The sequence below is a fragment of the Melopsittacus undulatus genome, chromosome 4 (genome assembly GCF_012275295.1).
Source record: "Melopsittacus undulatus isolate bMelUnd1 chromosome 4, bMelUnd1.mat.Z, whole genome shotgun sequence".
Lineage (NCBI taxonomy): Eukaryota > Metazoa > Chordata > Aves > Psittaciformes > Psittaculidae > Melopsittacus > Melopsittacus undulatus.
Genome location: NC_047530.1, coordinates 34,822,313 through 34,846,376, shown reverse-complemented (window position 1 = coordinate 34,846,376; position 24,064 = coordinate 34,822,313). Strand labels below are relative to the sequence as shown.

The 24,064-nt window shown below is 42.5% G+C and overlaps 1 protein-coding gene across 4 annotated transcripts in view; it reads left to right on the top strand.

Moving 5' to 3' along the window:
* The first annotated feature begins 12,012 nt into the window (after positions 1-12,012).
* The window catches only part of NRXN3 (neurexin 3), a 962,180-nt gene continuing 950,128 nt past the window's right edge, over positions 12,013-24,064 (top strand). For all 4 annotated transcript variants that reach the window (XM_031048774.2, XM_031048773.2, XM_031048775.2 and 1 more), the window contains exon 1: positions 12,013-12,721. In XM_031048774.2, coding sequence (XP_030904634.1) covers positions 12,013-12,721 — 709 coding nt within the window. The remainder of the gene's footprint in view (positions 12,722-24,064) is intronic.

The window sequence follows — 24,064 nt, the reverse complement described above, 5'->3', positions numbered from 1 at the left end:
TGTACTGATGACAGGTGTGGGGTGGGAGACTGGAGTGCTCAGTCTACCCAGGAATGAGTGCTCTCACTAGTGGTTTTTTTTTTCCAACCCATATGTTTTAGCTATACCCTAGGCAGAGTGTCTCCTTGGATGGAGAGAGGAGTTTTGCATGTTCCTTTGTTGTTTGCCTTACTGGTGGATGGTAGAAGTAGCATTGTTGCTCTGGCAGAGGAAGTTTGTGGTGGTTCATTTAGAAACTGGGGCTAATCTTGCATCTTTTCTTATTGGCTTCCAGTGTGCTATCAGCTAGCAAAAGCTTTATGTGGAAGAAAGAGATGAAAACTGGTGCCAAAGAATAGGGAGAGCCATCACTGCTTATCACCTCTCTCTGGAGCTGTGCATAAGGCCCCAGCCGGACACTAAGCTGAGCGCGGGGCCTGGTATGAAAGGGAAAAAGTGGGGCTGTTAACAAGAACTGCTCATAATGTTTTTGTTAAAATAATGGCTTTTCAGACTGTGAAAACAATGTTAGCAAAAAGGATGTATTATTCAAAATGTTCAGATTCTTTTGTTGAAAGGGAGGGAAATACGTTTAAAATTGATTTGAAATGAAAAGTTATGCAATTGGTAGGAATGAAGCTATTTATATAGCAGTCTGTTTTCCCACTTTTCCTGTTCTATGCTCCTTTCCCAGAAGAAATAAAAAGAAACAACAAATAATGACTGGAAGTAACTATAACGAAAGCCAGGTAAATTAAAGTTTTTCATTTCTAAATTCAGAAAATTCAGTGAAAATGCTGTGATATAATAAATGGGTTTTTGTTTTCCCTAGAGCTTTCATAGCAAACAGTTGTTCTTTGTCAGCTGTATTGCTAACTGTACGGAGATTTGTGTTTAGTATGGAAAAGCACCAGAATATGTCCCGTGCAGGTACTGTGGAGATATTCCCTGACCCACTATTGCACCTGTGCCCTGAGAGATTCTGTCCTGAGGAGCTGCAGGAATTCAAGTCTTCTCCTCACTCTTTCTTTCCTTTTCTGTTTTTTTTTTTTTTTTTTTTTTTTTTTTTTTTTTTTTTCCTATTTTTAAAATATGTGAGTTTGAATCCTGACTTGAGCAGGTTGAGTTGGGATTTTGAATTCGCAGCCCAGTCACTCAGAATGTCAATTGTCTTCCAGGGCACTGCACTGTGAGTCCCAAGGCTGGAAGCTCTTTAAAAGACCATTTGACTTTTAAAGGAGCACTTGCAGGATAATATATATCTTTTAGCTCTTTCTAAATCTACCAAGTGTGATTGATTTATCAATATGTAGCAACTAATGCTTAAATAAAGGGACATGTCTTCACCAGTGGTGTTGAAATGCTCCATTAGAAAATTTGAAGTAATTTCTAAAGGCATTAACTTCCATAATGCTGCTAGTTAGCTGTTCCCCCCTCCCTTGGCTCACATGAGGTATTAAGCTGGCTGACAGGCTTTGCTTAGATCTGTGGCCCTGGCACGCTGCTGTTTAGTTTGGGGTTTTCAGGAATGAGATTTAATACAGGGTTTGAATAGAAGAGTGCTGGTGCAGTGTCTCCTGTCTGTTTCTCAGATGGTGACAGGTTATTCCCTGCCATACTGTTTCCCAGTGTTTTTAATCCAGCTTCATTTTCAAATGAATCAGGCAATTGTGCTATACCCCTCACCTTCCTGCAGGTTCCTGGGTTCAATCCCAAGTGCTTCTGACAGCCCAGGATGCACTCTCTGGACTTTCTGTTTTAGCTAAATTCAGTGGTTTTGTCACTCCGTGTGTACAATGGTTCCTGTTATGCTTTGGTGCATGTACCATGTCCCTGCCTTTTTGACTGTGTTTTGCTTACTCTAGTAAATGTCATTTCCTCATCATTAGGTGGTCCATTGAAATAAACAGATGAATCCTTTATACTTGAGTTTTGTCAAAATCTTTTTGTTTTACACATATTAATGTTTTAGGGTTTTTTTTTTTTCTACACTTCACAGTAGCATATCTCCTGAGGAAAAGTCATAACTAGAGAGAAAACTCATAGAGCAAAATAGTAAAGCACAGAAACACAATCCAGGAAGATGTACATGCACTAAAAGAACAGTAATGAAACCCCTGTCCCTCTGTGTACCTCCTCTCAGTCACTGGGCTCTTGGGTTGACAGGGATCTTAAGCCTAAATTTGTTTGATCAACACTCTTCCTTTTGAAAGAGATTCTACCATAAGAACTATATTTCTGCTTTGAGGGTCCCTAGGGCTTGGAGCCTAGGTAGCCTTTACCAGAACTTTCTCAGTCCTTGGTTGTGAGACCACTGCTGCAGCAGATTGGCAGGTTTCTTGTTCCAGCTTTGCCAGCAGGCTGTCTGGGTTAGGCGGAGGATTGCTTGGAACACTCTGACAGGTCACCATGTAATGCTGCAGGCACAGGCCAGGATGAAATGACTCCTTGCAAGTACAACATGCCTAGCATATGTCTTACCTGTCCCATAACTGCTGGTTAGTTTAGAAACTGGTCCCTATCGTGCAAAGCTCCAAGCCCTTTCCTTAATAATCTGGAAAGTTTTCAATATCCTGAGCCATTTAAAGCATTATCCTTTTCCAGCCAAGACACTGATGCTTAAAGATTTTTGCTAGCAGTCTATCTTGGCAAAGATTTCCACTTACATTTTCCAGCATGCTAGAACTGAGAAAACCTATCTCTGCATAACTTCTTGTCCTGTCCCCCCAGTAACCCTTATGTAGAAGTGCAGAGGGGAATAGGTTGGACTGAATTTTGGCAGAAATTTTGTGTATCAGACTATGAAAATAGCAGAGAGCTGGAAGAATGCTATGATTTCCCATGGCAGGGGATTCCCAGCCTACTGTTGTATATACACCCACAAAAGGCAACATGTCTCTGGAGCTAGTGGTAAGGGAAGATGCAGTTCAGAAAGCAGGCACCTAATCTCACAGTGGCTGTAGCCTTTTAGAATGCTTATGAAGTTGCCAGTGTCTTTGCTCCCTCATGCTGGTCACTGTGAGAGCTGTGTGAATGTGGATCCCTCACATTCAATTCTGATGTTTAACTGGCCTCTCCAAAAGGCGTCCCCATTTGGTCAATAAACAGAGCATCAGCTATCCAAGGAGCTTGGGAACTCAAATGAGCATTCCCTGCACTGTGGATGGCTTACCACATCTGTTTGCTATGTTTGGGTGTTCGTGTTTGCTTTGTGGGAGGTCGAGTAGGAATTTTTGCATGAGAGCATGTAGTTGCAATAAAACATGGTGAGTGCCACATGTTACATAATGGGAAAATCCACATTTCCAATGTCCTTTATTTCCAGGTTTCAGGGCCCTTTATTTCTAAGTGGATGCTGCTTATCTTCCCATGAGCCAGAAGACTGTAGGGAATGATCTGAACTAATTACTGGCCATACTAATGACAGGGAAGTCTGGCCAGGTGCAGTGTCCCCCTCTGTGCATGTTATGTTTTTAGTAAAATAGTCAAACTGATTGCATCGGCCTCCCCTCCACTGTCATGACAGTTAAAAACATGCAAACTTCTTTCACTTACTGGATATCAGGTTCAGGGGTGTAAAAATGTGTTGAACAAAGTGCAAATTGACTGTGATCTGTGAGGAAATGAATGAATTTAACCTTTGTTCTTATTCTAATCTTTCTGATAGTCATTTTATGCTTTTGTTCTTCCTTTTCATTTTTTTTATTAAGGAACTACTCTATGCCAGCTGGAATGTAGAGTCCTTTTAGGGCTAGCTCAAGTACAGAAGATCACAATTATTAACGTGTACGTGCGCAGTGTGTCGGAGCTCTGTTCTTGGCTGTGTTCTGCCAGATTCTGTCAAACAGGAGAGAAAGTGTTCTTGCTCATGAAGAACTTAAAAAATGCATATGAAAGGATGAAACAGATGGGTAGACAGACAGCTAGGAAGAACAAGGTGTTACTGGTTAGTGTGCCAGCCATTAGTTTTATTTTGTTGTTGCTTTTTATGCTCTGTACCTTTTCCTAATGTAGCTGATAAAGCAGTGCAACAGTGACTTCTTTTCATCTTCTTGCTTCGAAGGTAGTAGCCCCCCCATACCTCAAGTATGTCCCTCCTTTGAGGAGTGATTAATACTGGCCTGTGTCTGCAGTATCAACTATGTTTTGGGGGAAAAGTAAATCCATTCCACACTGTCAGTCTCAGAAGGATCTTCTTGAAAGTAGCCTCTTTCTCAGGCATTGATGACGTGCTCAAACATCATTTTTCAGTAACAATAAGCACATTTTTAAGAGACTTGATTTTTAATAAAAATGGAAATAAAATGTATGTGTCAGATACAGGATCTGGAAGAAGTTTTGCCATTTTTTGGTAATGCCAGCACTGTGAATTCACAGAATTTCCTGCTAACATCCTGTGCTGTGATGTGTGCAGCTCCTGGTTTCACATTTGATATATTAGGATCTGGTAAAATAAACATCATTACAGACCTGTCCAGGCTTCTTGGTGGCAGAAAGAAGATGCGGGGGATGGAGGCAGATCAACTACAGAACAGTAAAATAAATGATAATGATTTAGACCTCTTCAACTGTTGAACTTCAAAGTCTTTAGAAAAGCAGGTATTCTTTGTTCTCTTACAACAATGGTGGAATTGAGGGAAGTCCAGTGTTCCCAGCACAGCTGCTGTGGGAATTACAATAAATGCTGTTGAGTTTTGCAGAAATCGCTCTCCTGGTTAGTACCAGCTCAGAGATGGGGGAGTCTGGTTTCTCCTGCATGGCAGTACAGAGCAATAACTGCTCAGCTGCTGCCAATGCTTCCTTTTAGCTAGTCCTTGTTAGTAGAGAGTTTGTGGTAATGGGGGTAATTAACACACTGGGAGTCATTTCTGTGTCCTGGAAGGGAACAGAAAGCCATCAGAGCAGCCCCAGACATGATTGCTCTGCAGGGTTATTTTCTCTCTCTCTTTCTTTCTTTGCCATTGTGCTTGGTTTTGATTTTTCTGCTTTGTGTTAAGAAAGCTGGAGAGCTGAAATGGTCTGTAAATTGCATTCATGCTGAGCTTGGGCTAGGTAGGCTAGTTAAAGGTCACTCTTGTGGACTACATGTCCTCCTCTGGTGGGGTGGGGAGGGTGTTCAAGAAGGGAGTCACACTGTCGCTTGTGGCTCCTTTAACCCTTCTTCTTCCAGTATAGGTTTGAAGAGCTCTGGTTCTGAATTAAGTTTGTTTAAATAGGCTCAGGAGGTGAGAACCTTGAAGAGTGATTTATGGTAAAAACTCTTCCAGCAGCCATATGGCTTCCCACCATAATAGCACTGAAGTGTGAGGCTGTGCTGCCATGGTCCTATGCTGCTTGTTGGACGGAGTACATTACTCGCTTGCTCATACTTCTTCTGACGCTGCTGGTGGCATTTCAGCTGTGTCTTATGAGTGCATGTGAGCTCAGCTACCTCAAGCATAAGTACTTAGTTTGGGTATTACAGTTTTTGTGGAGGTGAGCTACAAGAGTAGACTTGTCATAAACAGTCATTCTTGCCCTTCCTGCGTGAGAAGTGGGAACAGAGAGAAGGGCAGTGGGTTTAACCTGTGTGGTTGCAGACCATGTGCCCAGGTACCAGGAAACATATGACTCATGAGTGACAGTGTATGCATTTTTGTGTGTATATCCTAATCCACAACAGGGGACCAAAGACAAAGTCATTCTAGCTTTTTAGTTTAGCTTGTTTGTTTTTCTTTTAAGAGGACCCTAGACCTCCTTTTCTTGCTTTTTGCTTTGATACAGGCTTTTTGCCACTGTCTCCTAAGGGAGCTCTGTGCTAAATTCAGATAAGGAAGACTAAGCAACTCCATAGCCACTTACAAGAATGGAAGAGCTAAGCCTGCAAGATGTATCAGTAATTGAAAGAACCAGGAAACACAGGAGAATGTGTTTTCTCTTTGGGCTTGGGGTGTGGCAATGGCAGGTATGGTTCTCACAGTGATGTTGGAGACTGGCACGAATACTGTATCTCTGCAAACCATCCAGAAGAGGTCATCAAGTTTTCTGTGTCACCTCCAATACACAGTTTTAAGATGCTGGCCTTTATGCCCATATGTGTCTCTATGTCCAAGAGAAAGCAGTAAGTATCTCCTTTTATTCTTCCACTACTTTCACTGCAGCCAATCATGTGAGTTGCTGCACCTCATGAACTTCTGCCAACTTCAGCAGGACCTGGGTGTGTTCAGCTTTTCGCAGGGCAAAGCCCCCACTTCCAATTTCACTTCCAGCCTCTTCAGTAGGGAGAGCCCATCTTGCCTTACCCCTGACCACTTTACAGGGAGCAGTGTAGTGCCACCAAACTCTCCCTGGTGATAGGATTGTGGAATAGCTGTCCACTTCTGTCTTCAGCCTGGTTCTTTCAGCACAGCCCCCCTGGCACCACCCCAGAGTCCTTTCCATCCCAGCAAGGGGGTGATGCCACCTCCAGATTTATAGCTGGGATGCAAATACTGCTAGAGGAATTAAAACCTAAATTAATCCATGTGGTTTAAACTAGTGTCTTCAATTTAAAGCTCTCTGTGTCACCTCTCAGTTCTCTGTAAACATCTCCATGCATCCTTGCTGAGGAGGCTGTGTGATGGGAGGCTTTTTGTGTTCCTTTATTTTCTGCAGTGACAGTAGCAATTTGCAGTGTTCACATCTGCTTTTTTTGTCAGGAAGGTTTTTCTGTTGTTTCCACACTCTTCTTTTTTGGCCACAATTCATCTGGGGATAGACCAGGCACAAAGATTTCTACTTAAGGATAGAAGTCTCTGTGGAAACCCACACTGAAGTCATGAGCCAAGAGGAGTCCACTGCTCACTGAAGAACTGGATGAGTGAAGACAGACTGAATAAATATTATTAATTCCCCATTTCTCTGCCACTGGCAAGTGTGGTTTTTAATATCAGTTATTGATTGTGAATCTCACTGGATCATTTTGAGCAACTTATGTCATAAAACTCTAGTGATCTGTTTGCTGTGCTTTGGCCTAACTGTGGGAATACACACGGGTGCAGAGCCAAATTAGGTTCCTGCTTACCCCTACCTAAAACTCCTCTGCTTCGTTAGGGCCTGGGGAATAAATCAAACCATTGGATTTTGCTTTTTTGATAGTGAAGGCAGGGACAAAAGTGAATTCACAGGGGGTATAAATGCAAGTATCTTATGTGATCAATGCATGTTTTTCCCTCTACATGAAGTATGGCACAATGGATAGTTTTGGTTGTGAAGGGGGTGACAAACTGGGGGCACTATAAACCTCTTCCATCAGAGTGTCAATGGGATTTTGTCCAGCATCCTTAAGTGGAGTATCAGGACTTACACAGGCTTGCACTGGGCTGCAGTGGCAGGGGGTTTGCAAGGGAAGCCAGCCTGTCCTTGGCTTCATCAAACTCTGTTATTCTTTCCGCACTAGGAATTGCTGAAAATTACACTTTCAAATATGAAAAAAACTCATCCACAAGCAATTAGCAGCTAGAGAGGGAAGTAGTGGAGGAGGGAGGGCAGGGAGTGACAAAGCCATGGCCTGCAGCCTTTCTGTGCATTGGGTAAAGAAGCTGTGGATCAGCACTGTGCCCAGCTTCTCACCCCCTTTCCTAAGCAGGTGTGTTGCAAGACATTTGCAAAGATATTAGCCCTGCATACAGAGTGTGCCAGTCAGTAATTATGGAAATTAGTTGGCAATTAGATAATGTCACTCATTCTCTATGTGCAGTTGATAAGCAGTTGAGAGCCACTCCAAAGCGAGGGCGAGACCCTCTCTGTGGGCTGCTGAGCAGATGGCTCTGACCTGGCTTTAATAGGCTGCTCTCAAGTTAGGGAAGGTGTGTGGTTCTTAAGAGGCGCTTGCCCACAGTACTGCAGCAGGGCTGCCTCCCTTTGCAGGCTTGAGAAGTTGTGCAGCTCTGTCAGCCCTGTGAGTGGGACTTTGAATAGTGCACGTGGGTGTGTTTCCTACAGTGAATTTCGTGTGTGTGAGATGCTGAGCCGTCTGTTCAGTGTGCAGGTTCCTCGCTGGCTCAGCTCTCTGGCGGCAAGGAGGGTGGTACAGGCTGCTAGAGGTGCAGTGGAGATAACTCACTGGCACTCTTATACTTCCAGGGTAGCAAATGTTTAAAATTCTCTGCAAAGACCTTGCCTAGGGGTTTATTGAAGGGCTGGTCACAGCAGACTGGCTGTCTTGTTTTGTGCTGCTAAATCACATTAAGCCAAAAATATAACATAGAAAATGTTTGTTATCTTGCTTTTCGATGTGAGCAATAGATGGAATTGGAATAGAGGTTTTGGAACAGAATTCCAATTCTTCAATGACTGGGAGAGGTGGTGTCCATCACACAATCTTTTTTTGTCAGATGCGATTATGTTGTGACATAGTTTGAGATTTCTGAGGGATGAAATATATAAGAAAATACTGTGGTATTCTATAGTTATTGTCCCAAACTGTAATGTATTGCTATGGTAGCAGTGTGCTGTATGAGGCTGCTAGGGTAGTAGTTAAGCTAAAAATAAAATGATAAGAGCAGAAAATTATTCATTCTTGGTGTGTTTTGGATTGTTGTGGAAAATAGGTGAGGCACAGATTTGTTGTGTCAGGATTTACTTCCTTAAGGTTAGGATTCAGATCCTGTCCACTGCTGAAAAGGACACTGGGTCTTCTGAGTGAGGTTTGCTCTCACAGGCTGAACTGCACGAGACACAGAACTGGAAGCACTGTGGGTCAGCACTCTTGGGTGCTGACAGAGCTCTGGAGGAGCCTCAGATAGCTTCAGCCTGCTAGCACCTGGGTGCAGGCAGCCTTCCCAAAACCTGAGCTGCAGCATCTTAAGGGCAATGAAGCACCCAGAAGTGATACCTTCATTTCATGTATTTTTGTGTTGTCTTTCTCTTCTGAAACAGAATAAGCACTGTCTTCTTTCAAAACAGCTAGAAAGGGATTTCCTTGGCTTCTTTCAATCAAAACAGTGGGATTGTCTTGGCTTCCCTCAGTCAACAATGTGATTTCTGTTTAACCATTTCTGCTGGTTTCCCCTGTTAACTGTAGCCTTTGTTCTCTCCTAATGAACATGTATTGATGTTACAGAAATCTGTACCACAGAGGTAGCGTGCTCCATTTACTGTGTTTTTGAAATATCCCAAGAATTGAAGCAACCCATGGAGACTGGGATTTCTCTGTGATTGTAAAAAATGGGTTTCAGCAGCCTGGGATTGGAAGAGATTGGTTAGCTTTTCAGACAGGTGATTGGGCTGAACATGGACATAGGCATCTCTGTGTCACTTGCTGCTGTGATTTACAACATCTCTCACTGGTTTTCAGAGTTAGTCTTCTAAAATAGGGAGAAAAGAATAGCAAAGCTGAGGGTTATTTCTGATGCAGCTGGTAGAACTGCAGCTCAGGAGAACTGAAAAATGGGGTGAGAGCTCCTCTGCACTGGGGTCTCTGTGGACAATTGTGCTTTCCTCCCGAGCTCAGGCTGAGCACAGAGCTGATAAGCAGCAAGTTTTGCTACAGTGATGGTAAATGTTCCAAGGAACTGTGAGCTGCTTGGAGCACATCACTGGCTAATTTACACACATTATTATATTCCTATTCCCATCTCATCAGTAATTCTAGGCTCGGGTCATCACTTTCTCTCTTACCTCCTTCTCACTCTATTCTCCTTCTCCATAAATCACGGCTATTTTAGTGGAGCCACTAGGGAGCACAGAGGAGAAAGGTAAAAGGACAAGAGCCGCATAATTTTTTTCCCCAGTTGTTTTTCCAGGGCCCCCCAAACCCCATGTACTGAGCCAACACTCTGATTATTGGGAAGACAGACGATTTGAGCATTTGGATCTGTGTATTTTTTTATTTTACACCTAACACCTCCTTTTTCCTCCTTTCATTCTCCTGAGCCAAGCTGTTAATAATTAAAAGGAATTATCTTCCCTTTGGTTTTGACTTGATTTTATTTGTGTTTATAAGTGAAGTGTGTTTAGCTAACACACTTCACTCAGGCAGCTGCAGGGAACGGGCCTGGTTTCCAATGGGTAGTGAAAGTTCACATTTCTCTCCAACTTGCAGGTTTTCTTTTAATTGATCCCTTTTGTTTTCTAAGTGACTTATTTTTCATGCTGGCTAAATTTGCCAGACTGACAGCTCTGCAGACTTATGGCTTCTGCAGATCCTTGGGGCAGGTGAGGCTGTGACTGTGACTGTGTGAGCTCTCCCCTCTGCTCCCTAGTGATTGTCCTTCAGCTCATACTCTCCCCTTACCAAACAGAAGGTTTCCTATGCTGTCCATTTCTGAAGTGTCTGTGGGCCTCCTCCTTCAGAGCAAGGGGGGTGGTGGTGGGATTGAAAGGCACCTGCTGGGAGCAACAGTAAATCCAACAACTCTTATTGTCCACAGGACCAAACACATTTCCCAAGAAAATAAAAAAACATTGCAATGTTTGTGATCCAGTTTGTGAAATCTGTGTTCATGCTCGCTTCTTGGAGGTTGAAGGCCTTGATTCTCATCATCTCCTTTCCTGCTTTATGGCTGTGCTAAAGTTAGCCATTCCTGGAGCTATTCTCTGTGAACAAGCACCTGTGTTTTAAATAGGATTTTCAGAGAATGAGCCTGGCTTTGTGCTGTCTTTACTTGTCACCCAAAAATATCCTCCTACCCTAGGTCTACAGTCACCCACATGCAAATAGGCAGAAGTGAATTAAATCCCAGTGTTAACAGGTCTAACTCCTGCTCACTGAAGGTAGCTGGAATTGCTTGCTCTTGGCTAAGGGTGAATTTGGCCTTTCTGCCAAACACTAGACCAGGATAAGTGGTTTAATGCTTAGACAGCTCTTACCATCTAAGCTACAACTTTCCTATCATCTAAGCTGCAGGTTGCCATGTATCATTTGCATAGCACATATTTCCAGGTTGCAAAAGGTCCCTGTTAAAGTCTATGAAGTGTGCAAGACATGTAAAAAAAAAGCATCTATTTCATGGCAGGCCGACTTCAGAGTTGTCTTCTCTAATGCTTGCTTGGTAGCATGATGAAAACAGTGAAATGGGAAATTTGGGTAAGGTCTGCTTATGACCTGTATAAGCTTCTAAACTCTGAGTAACTCTGGTCTTTGCCCTAAGCATTTTCTGTGAGAGGTAATTGCTACTGGGGAAGCTTCAGCACATTTTCTCTCAGTAAAGTCAATGAGATTGCATCTATCAAAGGATTTCAATAATTTGATGTATTTTTGAATTCTGAATGTTGTGGTGTGTACAGATCACTTGATGAGTTCTCTATTTGGTCCTTATAGTTTTGATGACATAGATCTCCTTGCTGCTTTGGAGGACTATATAGCCAACTGCAGGCAGGAGAAAGTGGCTAGGGTATCAAGAAATGGAAAAGAGTTACTGGGCAAGATGTTAATAAGCTTCTTAGTAAAGACATGGTGAGTAGTAAGACTTACTTTTTCCTTTCTTTTCTCCTCTTGACCCCACAGGTCCTGCAAGCTCCGTGAGTGCCAAGCAGTGAATTATGGGTTGGGTAGCCACCAGTGCATCATGAAGATTGACTTGATTTTTGGCCTCTCGAGGATCACGTGCTTTATGAATTCACTCTCTCCTCCATCTCACTGCCGCCTCCATCAATATTGTCAACACTTCTAGGAAACCAGAATTTGAGGCTCGGTCTTCAGCTCTGCCTTTCCTTCCTCCCTCCCTCAAACAACCAGTGTCACCTTTGTATTCCACCAAAACAAATCACTTGGGTTATTTTGCCCTTCACAAAGTATGCTGGCTGGAGAAGTCACTTCATATACCCTGTACTTCTGAGATAAAAACCTCTATATCCTAAAGGATAATTGAGATCCTTCCTTGAGGAGGAGACATTTCCTCTTGGTCACCTGCAGTTGTTATCTCACTTTCCACTTACTCTTCCTCTTGCTGTCACTGTCTGTGCTCTCCTCCTCTTCCCATTGGATTTAGCATTTGGTGTTGACTGTTAGGGTTCTCCTCCCAGTAGTGAGTCTTCTTTTTTGCTCCTAGAGAAGAGTAGTTTACTGAAACAATGGGCTTCACTCTGCACTCCGCCTGCTTCACCTTGAAGGTGAGTTTGCTGCTGGGCTCCTTGCTGGGTCTCTGTTTAGGTCTGGAGTTCATGGGCATCCCCAACCAGTGGGCCCGCTACCTCCGCTGGGATGCGAGCACTAGGAGTGAACTGAGCTTCCAGTTCAAGACCAATGTCTCTGCTGGGCTGCTCCTCTACTTTGATGATGGTGGTGTCTGTGACTTCCTCTGTCTGTCTCTTGTTGATGGGCGCATCCAGCTCCAGTTCAGTGTGGACTGTGCGGAGACTACAGTTATCACAGACAAACAGGTCAATGACAGCAACTGGCACTTCCTGATGGTCAGCCGCAATCACCTGCGGACGGTGTTAGTGCTGGATGGTGAAGCCAAGCCAGGTGAGGTGCGTCCACAACGCCAGTATATGAATATTGTCAGTGACCTTTTTGTTGGTGGAGTCCCACTGGACATCCGTCCTGCTGCCTTGACCCTTGATGGTGTTCTGGGTCAGCCTCCATTTCAAGGATTTATCCTGGATCTGAAATACGGCAACTCTGAGCCACAGCTCCTGGGCAGTCAAGGGGTCCGGCTGGAAATGGAAGGGCTTTGCACAGAAAACCCCTGTGAAAATGGTGGCACTTGCTTCCTTCTGGATGGTGAGCCATACTGTGACTGCTCAGCCACTGGTTATACTGGCAAGCTGTGTTCTGAAGGTAAGAGAATACTTCCCTGCTTCCCATTGATCTTTACTTAATCCAAAGAGTTAATTTGTCACTTAGCAGGGCTATGACTGAGCTCTTATCTCTGCTGGTGGGTATCAGAGGAATTTAAGTTTCACAGTTCTTTTTCCACTTGAAGGTAATGAAATGGGAATAGAGGAGAGCATAAGTAATTGTAAAAGTGCCTTTCTGAAAGAATGCTGCATTCTTAGCATGGGCAGATTTTCATCAGCCACCTTAATAAGGGTAAAGAACATAAACTGGTATAGAAGTACCATAGGTTGGTGTTGATAAAGGCAGCACTAAGAAGTTATCTTAGCTATCTGGGTGAATTCTTCTACCCTGTGTTCCTGAAAACTGAGTGATGTGTTTGTAAACAGGAGCCATATATATATGGCTAACATGATTGACAGGACATTGCAAAAATTACTTGCAGACTAATCACTGAGTAGAACCTTGATTGTTTTAGCATCCCCGATTAAATTGCTTTGGGACCTGTTGGATGGTCTTATTTTGTATTGCAAAGGGAAGAGTGATTTGAGTGTTTCTACACTAGTTCATACTCTCTTTCAAAATTTAAGTCCAGAAGTTTTGAGTTGTACAAACCACATGATGAAAAGTATTTCAGGGTTTTTCCTTGGTCTTTAGCGGTGTAATGGTAATTAACTCTGCATGTGCAAGAGACTTAAATTAAGCCAACTGATAAACCCAGTGTGAATTTGAGAATCTCATCATAGCATTTTTTCTGGCATTTAGATTTGAACACAATGGTATGAGCTTAAGCCAAAGAAGAAACCTGGGCAAAAGGTGTCCAATCTCAAGATGAAAAAACCTGAAACTTTGTCAAAATGGAAATACTTGCAATAATATCTTATCACACCTAGCATTTGTTTATGTCTTTTGGCAATGAAAAGAAATTAACTAGAATTTAGTATGTAGAATGTGAAAAGTGTGGAAAATAAAGTGCCTATACTTTAAAGCCCTACAGACATACTATGCAAATACAGCACTATGTCTGCAATATAGATGGAGAAGCAAACATGTTTTTATAGGAATGGAAGGTATGGAAAATAAACATGATATCCATGTGTGCATTCATTTTAAGATGCTTCTAATGGTAACAGAAAAATTGTCTTTCTATCCAAATATTACAGTAGCAGTACCTGGCCATTAGGTGTGAGTCTGTGAAGTGCTGAACACCAGCATTCTTCCTGGCTATTTGCTCCACACCAATCAGGTCCAAATCTGTAATGAGCCAGAACTATTTTCTGTGCTTGAACTGTTAGCTGTGTGGAGCTGGAGACACTGCTGGGTATGACCAGGCACTTCAGTAGCTGGGCCACCCATCCCAATACTTACACACAGAATGAACACACCTCACGTCTAAATTACAGTTTTGGATGATGGAAGATTGTAAGAGCTATACAGGCATGTGGACCTTGAAACATAAGGATATAAGACTATTTCTACTGCAGGGTTAATGGATACGGACTCTAAGGGGACCTGCTCAAGACATCAACAGCATATGGTATTCAGTGAATGTCTTTAGAAAATATTGTAAATGAGAGAGGCTTCCATGTGCCTGTGGGGCAATTGTGGCAGCTCTAACCAGAGCTCAGGTAGTGAAATTTCAGCATTTCCTGAGTGGGTAGAGCAATATTAAATTAATCTTCTAATAAATCCAGGGATATTTCATTTGCAGACATGGATCAAGCAGTGCTATTGTTACTTTTTGAAGCCATGTGTCACGGCTGCTGTTTGTTTCCTATAGTGATTCATCAGTTTCCAGCCCAACCTTCTGTTAAGGGTGAGCAAGGAAGTTTGTCACGATGTACCTTCTTTAGTAAACACTTTTGACTCACTGTTAAGCTGAGGTCTCTTCACTCACGCAGAAGATGCTGCTCCAATGGAACAAATGTAAAGATTTCTACAGGCATTACCTTGCCTGGTTCTTCAATTTTCTCTTGTATTATTCATGATGTATGTTTGGTTTATGTTAGAATTTTATAATCAGCTTTGTTTTCTGCCTCCTTTATGCTGCAGCAGCGGTGATTTCTGTGTGTTAAATGCTGCCACCCAGAAATGTTACAATGTCTATGCAGATTGTGAAAAGAAGGGGAAAAATAGAAAAGCTGTTTAATAAGTGGAAACAAGCAGACAAAGAAAAGTGACAAGGAAACAAAATGGGAACCAAGTTAAGTATAGCTACCTTTTTATCTGACTTTGAAAAAATTGGCAAACTCCAAAGATGCTCTCTTTCAATTCTGTGAGTGTGGCAGAAACCTCTGCTGATGAACAGTAGGATGTGATAGGAACAGCAGAACTGGCTCTTCCTGCCTGTGGCTTGATTGGCCATTAGCCACCTTGTATTTTCTTTGTTTGCTTTTTCTAAGAGGTTGAGAAATTTGTTATCAGAACTATTCCTTTTGTTTTTCATCCTGCCTCTGGATATTTGAAGAAGCAATATGGTTATTTTATTCCCAGTCTCATTTTTGAAAACTATGTCCTCTTTCAACTGGATATCAGCAGCTGCCTTTTGCGGGGATCCTTAAGTCCATTACAGTATTTACTAGTCTGTAGCCATGTGCATATTTTGATTTCATCAGTGGAGTTGGCCCTTTTACTGGGAACTGATGGGATTCAATCAATAACAACTTCTGTTGGAACAGCTAAATGCAATACATACCTTTTTAATAATGAGCTCTCTTGACAGTGTTCAGGCCATTACTTGCCTATTGACTGATACCTATGTCTGTAGATGGTGTAACCACAGCAAACTCATTTAGCCAGAGAAATAAGAAATAAATTGAGAGTGGAACCTGCAGATTCTGTACTGTGATGGAATGAAGCCCCATTTACAGTATTAGGGGTTACTGTAATGCAAAGTTCATTTCCAGTTATGGTGAACCTCAGCAGAGAACAACCATTCCACACTGAGACAATATGGTAAATCCTGTCCAGAATATGCCCCTGATATGAAGAAAGATTTTTGGCACTTAAGGTGCACCCAGAATTATTGGTATTGTGTATGTCATGGTAGCTACACATCCAGATAGGGTAGCTGAGCAGGTCATTACTAGTCATTGGGAAGTACAATTTCTATTTCAGAGTATATATAGTGGGAAAGCAAATGTGTACCCACTTTGGAAGGTTTGGCTGTTTTAAATAAAATGTGATACTATTTTTATTGCAGCTGGAGTAAACTGGTTCATTGAATCTGACAGCTCTGTAGGGTACAAAGGATGGCTGATTTGAGTAGCAATTAATTTGTATGTTTCTGGGTAATGGTGGTATTAGACATGAAAGTTGAAGTCAGAGACACCTTCCCATCTAATAAACCTCATCAGCCTCCGTGGAATCAGGCTGCTGCCAAGAGAATGAGGTTCCTGTAGTAAATGAGCAGCATGGATAGATTCATGTTGTTGGGGAAAAAAAAAACCCAAACAAAAAAAACCCTTCCCCATGCAAATTCTGAAAACTGTGCTGCTGTAGCAGCTGGATGAACATGTTATATCTGCTCATTCAGGATCATGCTGTCTTCCTTTGCAAGAAATTCTCTCTTCCTCTGAAATCAGGGTGTAGAGAGTGAGTTCACTAATGTGGACAGCCTGAATGCAACACTGAATGTACAGTGTTTTGGCCCATGACCTCACTCCTCTCCCTAGACCCTTTCTGGACTTTGTGAGGAAAGGTGAACAGAAGATATGCTTAGAAATGACATTAACTCTGCTTGTAGTTGCAGAACCAAGACGCTGATGTGATCACCAACTTCACAAGGCACCATGCTGAAGCCTTTGTGTTGCCTGCAGGGGCTGTTTCTAAACGAAGCCTGAATAGGGGCTTGATTGCACCTCTTCCCTTGATTACAGAGCAAGATTTCCTGGGGATGCTGCCTGCTGAATGGCAGAGGAGCTCGTTGCTCTGTAATTATCACACTTCTAACTGCAGTGGGAACAGTTTTTTCTATAGCCCCTCAGCTTCCTTTAAAGCGATAAGTTACTGCAGGATTTATCCTCCACCAGCCCCTTCGGAGCAGCCCAGTTCTGGCTTCATTTATAGGAACTGCCTACCCTTACTTGCAATCCCTGTATCTCCCTGCCAGCCACCCCAAACTTTGTAATATGCAGGGCTAATTTGTCACTTTGCCATGAGCCTGATGGGTGCACTTAATTTGCATATTCATTTACATATATTTTATAATCAGAAACAAATGAGCATGACCATAATATTTGCTTCCACTTGCATATTCCTTGATAGATGAATATAAATTGGTTGTTGTTGAGTTCACCAGCAATAAACAGCTGCAGACCCTCCATTTGGTCTTGTGCTCTCCTGCTCTAGAGAACATCAGGCTGTTCTGTGATATATATACTTCTGGGGTTCCAGGATCTTCACCAGCCTGCGCAAAACAGTACAATCAGTGGTCTCCAAGGGCTTTGGAGTAAATATTGCAAGGGGAGAATCTGTTGTTTCATACCACTTACTATGCCCCAGCACAGGCCGTTGGGCAGAAAGCTGGTAAGAACTCTGCTCATGACAGTTTTACAGTAATTTATTTTTCCCTATCTCTTTCTTCTGCTTATTATTCTTGACTTAAGATCCTTTGGTTGTATTTAAAATAGTAACTTTTTTTCCAGTGTGGTTGTTAATTTTTTTATGCATTCGCAGATAAGCACCAGAGAAAGATGATGTGTTAGTTACTAATTAATGTTTATAAAGTGCTCTGAAATTCCAAAGAGCAGTTTAAGTACGATTTGTTATTCTTAATAAATATTAAAACTGAGTAGGAGGCACAGAATTTCAATTTATATTCTACATAGTCCTTCTCAGAAATGGCCTAGGACCTATCTCCACTCACTAAGTGTGGACTGCCTGCAGCTCCAAACTTAGCTGGATATGTTTTATAGCCTCCCCTGCCTTTAATGCAAGGGAGCCACAGAGAGATTACAGGCCTCTGTGTGGAGTGTGCCATTGATTCAAACAGTCTTGCTGCAATACATGCTGACAGCTATATTCTTCTTGTTTCACTCTTCTGTATTATAGATGACCATGAGGCTACAATCCTTTTCTGCTTGATTGCAGATCAGCTTCAGACCTCAGGCAACAGACAAGTTATAGCCCTCAGTTAGGCAAAGCTTGGACATCTCTGCTGAAATGAAGCAAACTGTGTTTGTGTACAAAGGAGATCATTATTTGGTGTGAGGTGGAACTTGTGAAGAGTGGGAACAATTTGTCAGTAGGAAGAGGTGGGACTCAGGAGGGGATGGGGGGGAAGCAGAATGAAAATGTTGCTTTGTAAAAGAATAAGACATAGTACATGTAGCAGCTGTACTAGCTTGGTTTTACCTGCCTCATAGTATAAGAGAACAGTTCTTGGCTGTCACAAAGAGTAGATTTCAGTGGGCTGAGTGAGCTTCTGGAAGACTAACTCTAGCTGGAGTCTGGGTATCAGCTTCCCTTGTCAGCCCATAGACCAACCTGCTGGCTCCTGCTCTGTCCTAGAGTGTGCACAGCTAGGATCTAAACTGGAATTTTGGGGTGTCACTAAATAAAGATTTAAATAAAAGTAGCTGATAATAATTATCCAAGTAAGCAGTGCCAGAAATTTCTTTTTCCAATTTATGTTCAGGAGATAATTCAAATTTCAGAAGGAAGGTTTATTTTCCTTTGGTTTTGCCCTGAAAAAGAATGGAGGTGGGAAGGGGAAGAACTCATCTTTCATTACTGTCCAGGCTTCTGCTGAGGTAGGCAGCCTGTCATGGAGGTCAATCATCAGTAAATATAACCCCAAGCAAGACAGAGCATTATGCAGCCTTGCTTTCATCCTTATTCCAGGATGGAGGAGTGCAGGCCATTTGCCACAGGGTATTTTTTGTTAAGCTTTGGTGGAAAATAGGGTGAAATAATCCTCCTGCATACCTTGAGGATACTGGAAACGGCACGACGAAGCTACAGATAAAGAAGCAGAAGAGGAACACATCTGTCCAGCAAACTCTGGCGCTAAGAAGAGATGAGCCTCTGCACGTCTGGTGCGGGAGAAGGTGGTAATCCATGTGATGAAATGGTAGAGTGGCCATCTGTCCTGGGCCAGCTTCTGATTTCACTTTACCTCTTGTTCTTTTGCTGACTCACTTTGAATTTGATGGATAGCAAAGCTTCTTTCTCTCCATCTAGAAAGCAAGGCAACTGCCATGTTATTGCTGTACAGAGATGGCAATGTGACCTATGGGTGTAAGTGTGTGTGTCTCCCACAATCCTTCATTGCAGACAGGCTCACTGCCATTATAAACCTACCCTGCAGAGCAAAGTATTTGCCTATCTTCTGTTTGTGACCGGGTTCAGGAGCTGTCAGCTGGGTGCAAAACAGCCCGAAGTCAGAGAGAGGTAGACGTGGGGAGGTAGGGAGGACTGTGGATGTAACAGACTACTTGGAGGGCAATGGGTTTGTGTTTGAAAGGGGACTGGGACCTGGCTACATTGTATTCACATTCTGTGTTGCTGACATCAATGTCAGTCATGCTGTTTCATTTGTCCGGGTGCTGCCTGCATGTGCACTTGTTCACATCATTATCCTGAGACGAGACCAATGTATGACATGTAAAGAGAGTGAACTGTGGCAGCAGAACTTATATGGGCTGGTCATAAAAATGTTAGCGCCTAAGAGACTAATTTCCATTTCTGCCACAGACTTCCTGCATCCTCCAGGGTGATCTGCTGGCAGACTAAAAGACTCAAGATTGAATCAACTGACCCTTTTTTTTTGCAGGAGATATGTACCTGGTTACCATCTGTGTCTCAGTTTCCATATCTGAAATATGTAGCCAGTGGGGTTCCTGTAGTCTAGGTATTAAGGATCCTGTATGCTTCTGTATGACAGTGACAGAGACATACCAGTATATTAACAGGACAAGTGAATGATGATAATTCATGAGCAGCCAGTAGGATGGCCGGGTTTGATTGTCAGTTTTCCAGCTAGGCTTGCAGTTGAAATTAAGGTGTCTTTCCTTGTCAAGTGTCCATCTTTGAGGAGCATTCCTCATCTTTCTTTTCAACTGAAAACTTTCAGTTTCCTGCTGCTTTGTGCAGTGTCACACTATGAGTACTCCGACTCCTCCTAGGCCAGGCTGAAGTAGTGCTGGTAAAGGCAGGGCCTAAGCAGCAGCATACCCCCTTCCCTCTGGGTGACACAGAGCAGAAGCTGCACTGCAGGGTGCTGATAGGAGCAATGGGAGAAGATGAGCTTTTGACTCTATTTTTGGTATGTTTTGTGTGTACCACTGACATTCCCCTCTGTCACAAACCTCAGATGCTGATCAGATCCTTTTCCTTGTGTGGTGACCCACCCCTGCCTCCCCGTCTGCATTGGCACCTTCCTGCTGTGGCTGCTGGTTCCAGCCTGCCCCTGTCACCCTCCAAGATTGAGACTCACCTCGACCTTGTGCTGTCAGGGAGAGCAAAGAGAGTATAAAAGGCTACCAGAGCAGGGTGGCAGAGTTTGCACTTCCTCTGTTCCTGTATGAGTCATTGCATAAAAACCAAGACAACAGGGAAGAAAGCCCTTTGGGTTTTTTGACTGTTTAATTAGCCCAAAGCTGGCAAATGTTTTGTCATTCTGAGGCACTAAAAGGGTAGGTAAAATCTTTCTTTTCCTGTTAACTCTCATCAACAAAATTCTTAACTGCTGATTAGATATATCAGGTGTATTAGTAGCTGGTCTGCAGTTTGCAGTGGTCAAGGAGGAAGGGGGTACCAAGCTCTCAGAATGTTGCTCTGAGGTCCTCTTACTCATGGAATTTGACCAATAAAATAACTTGAGTGAATATAATGGATTGGGTTTGCTTCTGAGTGTTTGACAGAAACTTATTGGAAAGAAGCAGCACTTCATTGGTAGATGTAGATATTTGAGCTGTGAGTTAAAATCAGGCTTCAATCTCTAATGCTGCTGGCAGGCTCCAGAGGTTGCTTGGCTGCTGCATTTATTAAGAAGGCTTTCTCAGACTCTGTAGTCTCTTGGGTGGATTTTCATTTCTTCTCAGTTTGTTGCCTTAGTACATGAGAAAAATGACACTGAGTTTTCCAAACCTTCAGTGTGTCTCTGTGGGCATGTGTTTGATTTGCTGGTCTTTCCTGCGGCTTCCATCCTACCAGCTTGACTTTCAGGGTCAGAATGCCTCTAGGTACCTTTCTCCTCAAGGTAACATGGGAGAAGTCCTTTGGAGCTAAAAGCAAGTTTGTTCACTGAGAGTTGTCAGAAACCACAGTTGAGGCTAGTAGAGATGGCTAGCAGAGATGAGAATGGCTTATGTTGTGATCTGCAAATTTCATAGCTCAGTGACATTTGTGGCCAAATTCTTTAAACTCCTTTCTGTATGTAGCTGAAAATATATTGCTCATATTCCCCAAGGATTTTTTTTTTTAATGTGGAAGTGTATGGAATCGTTCCTTAGTAAATTGCTGTTATAAAAGAAGGAGTAAAAGGAAAAGGTGAGGTTTGCGAAGAGGAAAGGAGATTAAGTTGCTTGTCTAGGACCACTTAAAGAAAAAGCTGGGAAAGTAATAATTTCTTTACTTCTGTCTTTTGCCTTTTGTTTTGTGTCTCCTGTAAGAAGAGCAGCCATGGGACTCAGTATGGTATGACGCAGGGGGCTCTGCAAAGGACCAGCCTGCATGATGCCTACCAGACCTGTGGTGTAATTGAAGATCTGTGTAGGTCCTTATTATTCACAAAGCTTTGACTTTTAAGGAAGGTAACAGGAGATCAATAGGCATAAAACAGTATGGATTGGATATATTGCATTGTGAAGCAGTAGTGTTGTTACATCTCTCAGGATAACCAGAACTAGAGGTATGTTTATATTAGTGTCAAAGACGAGGTGCCACTCATACAGGCCTACCTAGCTGAAAAGTTGCCAGGATAGGTACTGGTGTGATCACAGCAGCTTGGAAGATAGTTGTATGATGATAGCAGTATGGCTATAGGTTTGCTGTCGAGTAGGGGACCCTCTCAGAAAACACTGGATGTTGCATTAAATGGCAAAATCACCTTTCTTCAGAGTTCCTCTAGTGGGCACTGTGCTGTTGGAGATCTGGGGGAAAAAAAAAAAAAGATAAATTAAGGCTCTGATGATCTAATTCAAATTTAGGATATTGGCTTAGCTGCCTCCTCCTAAATTCTCTTTACTACTTAAGCTGAAACACTCAGCTGTATGTCAACTGCAGCAATGAAAACAACAAAATCCTAAACCTGTTCATTTTGAGAAGATATGAGACATATATACACATAGACTTCATCTGTACTCTGCATCTTACACATAAGTGTATCTGTTAGGCAGTCTGTTTTTTGACTGCCCTATTTTGTGGCACATTCAAATGCAAGATGTGTGAAGCAACGCTTTGACCAGCTAAGACACAACAGAGTAAGACAGCTTGGAAATATTTTCCTCGTGAAAAATGATGGTTTCATTCAGATCAAAATATTTAGAAAAAAATAAAATACTGACTTTGATGGCAGTCTGTAGAAAAAGAGATGTAGTTTTGTTTTGTAGAATTTCTGGATTCTGACTTCGTTAAAGATGTAGTCTCTGTCAATATTGCGTAAATTTCTAGTTTATTTTATGACTTATTGACACTGTTGTCCCTAATAAGGACCTATTGTTGATGAACTGCAAAATGTTGAAATGTTTTAAGGAAGGGGCATATGCTTCTGCAGTGACCAAAAAGCTGTATGAAAACTTGTGGACTCAACCCCACTGTGCCACAACTGTGGGAAGTGTGAGGCTCAGAAGTAGAGGCAAAAGGAGGGCTAAGCACAGGTTAGACTTGACCAGAGAGAACAGATTTCCAGCTTGCAGTGTGTGAAGCCTGGAGTACAGGTAGGACAACGTGTCAGATCAATGCCCTTTGAAACCTCCCACGGGGGAAGAGTGGCATGAAGCATTACCGCTTAAGTTCACTGGAAGTGACAGATATGTAGGTACTGCTGTTTGTCAAGAGTTCCACAAAAGGAAGGACCAAGGGAATGATCTTGAGTGGACAGGATTTGGGTGGGCTATTCCCTATTCGACTTCTCAGATGTACCAGTCTCAGTGAGTGCTGCAGTCTCTGAACTGTGACAGTGAAGGCAGCGTGGCTGCATATATTAAAGAAAAATCACAGCTGCTGATTTGAGAGGCTGGGATTGTCAGCAGTTTGGCTTTAGCTTTTTAGTGTGTTGGATTGAGCCTGAGTAGTTTTCAGTGTTGCTGAACCTGGGAACTGGGCAGCGGGCATTTCTGAAGAAGAGCATAACAAATACCTGTCTGTGCAAGCAGTGCTCTTTGAAATGCAGCCAGTCCAAGCTGAGATTTGGGCTGGATGAGCAATGCTCTGCCTATGAAAATCACTTGGGAACTGCACTAGTATGGCATGACAGCCATTCATGAGCTCTGGGATGATTTCCCTGTTATTGTCGCTGCCAGTGTGGTGACTCCTAGTTTGCCTGAGGCAAAAGATAGCTAAACCAAAGTGCTAAGTAACAGATCCTGTATCTCGGGAGAACAATTGGCTGTGATTTCAGTCCTCATTTGTCAATGGTGTTTAATTATAGCCCTGCTACCACTTACAGTGGAGGTCACTGGTGTGTTGTAGGTCTATTTAATGCTCCCTCTGGCCTTAAAAATCTATGAATCTATATCCCACTATTTTGGGGCATTTGTAACAGTCTCCATTGGTTTTCTTCAAGAGCTGAAATTGCTGAAGTTTCCTCTGGGCTACTTGTCAAAATGTTGTTGGAAAGCTGACTGAAACAATTTAAGCCACTCTTCAGGTCTGGGAGTGAAACAAAAATATAGGTTTCATCTGGTTTAGTTTCTATCCTTACACTTGCCCAGTTGTTTTCTCCCTGTTAACGGCTGTCTGACTGCTGCAGTGGGGGTACATGAACTATGTGAACTTGCTCATATTGTGTCATTAATGGGCTGTTCTGTAGGAAATACATTAAATGTGCAGATCGTTGGATAAAATGTTGTCTTGCACATCTAATCACATAAATAGTATTGAACTTAAAATTAACATCATACACCAAGTGCTCTTTAATAAGGCAAAGCCTTCATTCATACTGATGAAGGACATGTTTAACTAAGAATTAAACCCATATCTAGATTTGTTGATCTTGTCAGCAAATGAACAATTACTACTTTTTTGAAAAAGGATTCAGACACCTTGGAGCCTTGTGACTGGTTTGGGCTTCTAAATAGTAGCTTTGATCATTTAACCTTCATGTCTTATTTATTTCCATCCTTTTTCACCTCCCAGAATTGGGCCCAAAGACCACATTGCCTTTGAGATTCTTTCCTTGCC